The following is a 5,610-nucleotide window of genomic DNA, read 5'->3' as shown; positions in this document are numbered from 1 at the left end:
CACTCAAGTCTTACCCCTGCTTTACCCCAGCACGCACGTGCGTGCGCACACACACACACACACACACGTACACACACATATCCGTCTCTTCTCCAGCTAGAACTCTCCCAGAATCAGCACAGGCAGCAGCTCTTCCTCTTTTCAGGTCCACTCCTGAGCCCAGTCCTCTGTTCTTACCTCACTGTGCAGAGCAGTGAAGGCTTCTCAGCCCTCAAGGACTGAATCTGCTCTTCTCTGAGCCCTGGAACTAGCACATTCTGACAGTTACCTACCCCAGGAATGGGTGACTGAGTGGGTGAGTGGATGAGCTCGCAAATTAAGTTTCTGGCAGGAACAGAAATGTCTGGCCTAGGATGAGGTGAGGACCCTGGGCTTGCCCTGGGACCACTGTCCCCATTGCCGGGTGCCAGGGAACTTCTGCTCATCAGCCTCACACCTGGTGGGTCTGGCATTTTCAGACAGCCGTGGGATGATGTAGGGAGGGGCTTCTCACCTTGCCGGGAGAAGCAGATTAGAAGGAAATTTATTGAGGGATAAGCCTCTTAGACGTGGGCCATCTGTTCCCTCTGAGTCTCCTCTCCACAGTTGCATGTTCACTTGGACATAAACATTCCCTCCAGGATGGGGGCAGGGAAGGCAGGGAGGGGCTTTCTGGAACCAAGCTCCTCTGTTTGTGCCGGGCCCCTTGTGGGCACTTTACATCTGTCTACTTGTTGGGGCCTCACATTAGCTTCTCTGAATAGGCCTTGGACTCTCCATTTTACAGAAACGGGAACTGACTTGACCAGATCACATGAAAATCCTGGGGAGTGCTGGTGTGTCAAACCGGCACACCAGAGACCCTTGCTCCCATCAGTTCCTCACTCCCCAGCCCTGCCCCCTTTCATGGTTAGGTTGTGCTGTGACGAGGGTGTTGCCTGCAGGAGAGGCCTCAGCGAGTGGGTTTCCTGCAGCAGACAGCTGTGTCTCACTCAGGTCCTGCCTCCTGTGCGGTGCTGTGCTTAGTCGTATCTGACTCTTTGTGACCCCATGGACTGTAGCCCGCCAGGTTCCTCTGTCAATGGAATTCTCCAGGCAAGAAGACTGGAGTGAGTTGCAATGCCCTCCTCCAGGGGATCTTCCCAATCCAGGGGTCGAACCCAGGCCTCCCACATTGCAGGCAGATTCTTTAGTGTCTGAGCTACCAGGGAAGCCCAAGGTCCTACCGAAGGTCCTACCCCCGGTTTTCTCAAACAACCATGTGCCGTGTATTTTGTTTATTTATTTACAGTTTGTTTCATCGCATGCTCTTTACAGCAGACTCACATCAGAAAATCAGGCAAGGGTTCCTGCAGGGGCCATGGGATGTGGGACAGCTAGGAGCTTAGGTGTGTCTTGGGTCAGCTGAGCCTCTGCATTGCTGGTTGGCCATTCTTGGGTCCCTGTTACCCTTCATTCTAGCAGGCTCAGAAGTCTCTGGATTTGCAGCTCTTCAGGTCACGATGGAGTCTTGATTATCCGTGTGCAAGTGGCCAGATGGAGACTGAGGCTGGGTGGGCTGGACCTGGCTCACAATGACTCTGAAGGTTGGTGGATGATTGATACCAGGATCTGGAGTTCTGAAACTATGCCGGGGCCTTTGCTGCCTGAGATGAAGCCCTCTAACACCTTAGCTCACTGCCATGAGGCTTGAAAGGGGTAAGTGAAGCCCGTTGGCGCCTTCCTTGGATGTCTTCTCTCACTGGAGTTTGTATCTCTGAAGCCAGCCTGAGCCCAGAGGGACTAAGTTACTTGCCCAAAACCATACAGCAAGAAACAGGCATTCCAGAGCTTGGACTTTCGAATCCATGGTGTGGTTTTCAGAAGATTCTAGTTGAGGCTTTTCTAAAAAAATCATGAGCACAGTCCAACACAGTAGGCAAGAAATGCTGTGTCTTTAAGAAAGGAAGCTCAGGTTCATGGGCAGAGGCTTTGTCATCAGTCCCGACTTTGAGGGGAGCACCCTGGGGGAACCTAAGGCTTCTGGGTGCCTTAAGAATTAATCGTGAGGGTCTCAGGGGTATGGAGCCTGTTTGCGGGCGCACTACACCTGTGGGAGTGCCCCAGGAACCACCCAAAAGCGGAGCTTTGACTTGAGTTTGCATGGTCTGCAGTTTCTCGTACGGTGTCCTAGGAAGAAGCAGCGGGCAGACAAGAACAGACAAGATCAGACAAGAGGCAGAGAGGCAGACAGAGTCAAGGTGGGGGAAAGGGAGAAACACAATTAAGATTACTTTTTAGATAGGAAGATATGTTTAAAAAAAAATCAAAGCAAGTGTCAGATCTTACCCTCTTTCTGGGATGCCCAGAGGGGGTCTTTCATTGCAAACATGACCAGCCCGGGCTATTTCTATCCCATGGGGGAGAAATCTTATTTATTAGCAGAAGATGGAGGGAAGGAAGTTTATCTGTTCAACCGTCTCTGTCAAGAGCAGAGTCCACTAAAATCGAGGGGTCTGGAAGGTCTGTTTCTGATGGTGGTGGTGAGAGGGTTCACCCTTGAACCCTCAGCTGTCTCCTCTTTCTCAGGTAATGTGTGTCTCAAGGCTTGGTTTGCATCTTTTGATGAACCAGTCCCGTTTGTGGGAGGGATAATCCAGAAGGAAAGCAAAGCCTGCACGCATTAAGCTAGTCTTCATAGTTTTGCTTTTAGCAGCAGGAAAAAATTCTGGAAACAGTCTGAATATCCTGTGGTAGAGAAATGGTTAATTACTAAATGATATGTTGTGATGAAAAAAATGTTTAACTGGGATAAAGCCCTGTGGCTATGAAGACTATACAGCACCTTGAAGAAAAACACATACAATACAATGTTAATTTTAAAAATTGAAAAAAAAAAACAAGGTATAATAAAAATAAAGCTAGGTAAACATGTTTGCATGAAAAAGGGAAATATGAATGAGATGGTTATTAAATTATGGTAATATTCTTTTTTCTGTTTTAGTTTCTGGATTATTACTATATGCAAGGTGGTATACTAGTTAAGAGCATAGACTCTGGAGCAGATTACTTGGATTCAAAGCCCAGCTCTACCCCTTACTTACTAGCTGGGTGACCTTCAACAGCTGACTAAACTTCTCTGTGCGTTGGTGCCTTGTCTGTAATAAGAAGAGCAATAGTATCTAACTCTTTGGATTATTGTGAGGGTTGACTGAGTTAGCAGATGTAAGTGCCGTGCCGTAGTTGCTATATAATTACTAGCTGTACAAAAAATAAATTTAATTATCATAATTCTTCCATAGCTTCATGTCTTAATCATAAATAAGTGCTAATATTGGTGTAATTTTCTTTTTCTTCCTATTTGAAAGTGCTTTTGCCTTCCCATAGTGATAATCATAGTAATATACAGTGTTAACTACTCCTTTCTATTAATATTGTATTGTGAGAGTTTTCTACTAGCATTTCTGATGGAGAACCACGATTTCCTGACCACTGCTTCCGCTCTACCCCCTATCCCCACCCTCAAGCCCCAAGACTCTCTTCTCTGGTTCCTACAATAAATAATGTGGTTCAGTTCAGTTCAGTTCACTCACTCAGTCGTGCCCAACACTGTGACCCCATGAATTGCAGCACGCCAGGCCTCCCTGTCCATCACCAACTCCCTGAGTTCACTCAAACTCACATCCATCGAGTCAGTGATGCCATCCAGCCATCTCATCCTCTGTCGTTAACTGAGTGCAAGTAAGGATAGAGTTCTCTAACCTTCCTTTGCAACGTGACTTTGCATCTTTTCCCATCACGACAAGGGGTCTATTTCCCTGCTCCTTGAATCTGGTCTGGTGACTTGCTTTGGCCCAGAGAATGAAGTGGAAACGAATATGGATCAGTTCTGAGGCCTAAAGAGGCCTTAGGTACTCCCCTTGTGTAGGTGGAGCCCTGCAGTCCCCAGGTGAACAAGCCTGAGTTACCTGTCAGAGGATGACTCTTCCATGCCTTGTGGAAGAGAGTTCAGTCACTCAACTGAGACCATCCTAGCTTCATCCCACTGACCCCCCAAACATGTGAGAGAGCCCAGAGAGGCTCAGCAGAAGTACCTATCCAAACCCTTGGAAAAATGAATGAGCCCATCCAAGACTGGAAGAATGGTTCAGCTGACCTATAGACTCATAGCAGATGATATCTACATATTGTTTTGGGCCACTGAAGCTGGAGGTGTTTTATTATGCAGCCGTGGCTGACAGGTGTAATTACAAGGAACAAGACCGCTAACCTGAGCCCCTCTGATGAGTCCACTGGGCAGGATGCGCACCCTCTCCACCTCCCCCGTCTGTTGCACTGAGCCCTGGTGTCCACCTCGCTACCTTCCAAAGTTGCCAAAACCCTCACGTTATCACACTCAAGGTCTTCAGTGGATAACCTTTGTCTCTGTAGTCTAGGCTCCTTTCTGAAGACAGGGGAAACCCCATGGTGGAGAGGAATATCTCTGTGTCCCTTTCAGCCCCTGCCTCCCACTATAATTCAAGTCACTGTGTGAGGCTTCAAAGCGGGGAAGGTGGCATGGAGCTCTCAGGCCCTAGGAAGCCTGCAGGATGTACAGGCACTCTCTCAGACCCCAAGGACCCTCCCACAAGGCCTCTCCAGCCCTCCCCAGGAGTCCCCTCGCTGACAGCCTCAGGACCCATGGAAGGAGGGCAGCCTGACAGAAGCTCAGTGTCACGGAGTTTCCTGGCTGGTGAGGCCTGGACAGCTGTCTGTCTGACCACACCTAAACCTGAGACCCCTCAAGTCCCAAGAGAACCAACAAATGGAACATTCCTTTAAAACAATGCTGCCATATAGATGGTTACCAACTTCTCAAATGCTTTAGAGAAAGCCCATTTTTTTTTTTTTGACTGGAAAAGGTCAGTTTTCATTCCAATCCCAAAGAAAGGCAATGCCAAAGAATGCTCAAACTACTGCACATTTGCACTCATCTCACACACTAGTAAAGTAATGCTCAAAATTCTCTAAGCTAGGCTTCAGCAATATGTGAACCGTGAACTTTCTGATGTTCAAGCTGGTTTTAGAAAAGGCAGAGGAACCAGAGATCAAATTGCCAACATCTGCTGAATCATGGAAAAAGCAAGAGAGTTCCAGAAAAGCATCTATTTCTGCTTTATTGACTATGCCAAAGCCTTTGACTGTGTGGATCACAGTAAATTGTGGAAAATTCTGAAAGAGATGGGAATACCAGACCACCTGATTTGCTTCTTGAGAAATTTGTATGCAGGTCAGGAAGCAACAGTTAGAACTGGACATGGAACAACAGACTGGTTCCAAATAGGAAAAGGAGTACGTCAAGGCTGTAAATTGTCACCCTGCTTATTTAACTTCTTTGCAGAGTACATCATGAGAAACGCTGGACTGGAAGAAACACAAGCTGGAATCAAGATTGCCGGGAGAAATATCAATAACCTCAGATATGCAGATGACACCACCCTTATGGCAGAAAGTGAAGAGGAACTCAAAAGCCTCTTGATGAAAGTGAAAGTGGAGAGTGAAAAAGTTGGCTTAAAGCTCAACATTCAGAAAATGAAGATCATGACATCCGGTCCCATCACTTCATGGGAAATAGATGGGGAAACAGTGAAAACAGTGTCAGACTTTATTTTT

At 47.4% G+C, this 5,610-nt stretch overlaps 1 protein-coding gene across 1 annotated transcript in view; it reads right to left on the bottom strand.

Moving 5' to 3' along the window:
- Positions 1–1,246: 1,246 nt before the first annotated feature.
- The window catches only part of LOC104998974 (chromosome unknown open reading frame, human C10orf99), a 10,074-nt gene continuing 5,710 nt past the window's right edge, over positions 1,247–5,610 (bottom strand). Inside the window, exon 3 of the mRNA XM_010854373.1 lies at positions 1,247–2,148. Coding sequence (XP_010852675.1) covers positions 2,063–2,148 — 86 coding nt within the window. The 3' untranslated portion in view covers positions 1,247–2,062. The remainder of the gene's footprint in view (positions 2,149–5,610) is intronic.

This window comes from Bison bison, unplaced genomic scaffold (genome assembly GCF_000754665.1).
Source record: "Bison bison bison isolate TAMUID 2011002044 unplaced genomic scaffold, Bison_UMD1.0 scf7180017864341, whole genome shotgun sequence".
NCBI lineage: Eukaryota > Metazoa > Chordata > Mammalia > Artiodactyla > Bovidae > Bison > Bison bison.
The sequence above is the reverse complement of the archived record's forward strand: the minus strand, read 5'-3'. Positions and strand labels throughout refer to the sequence as shown.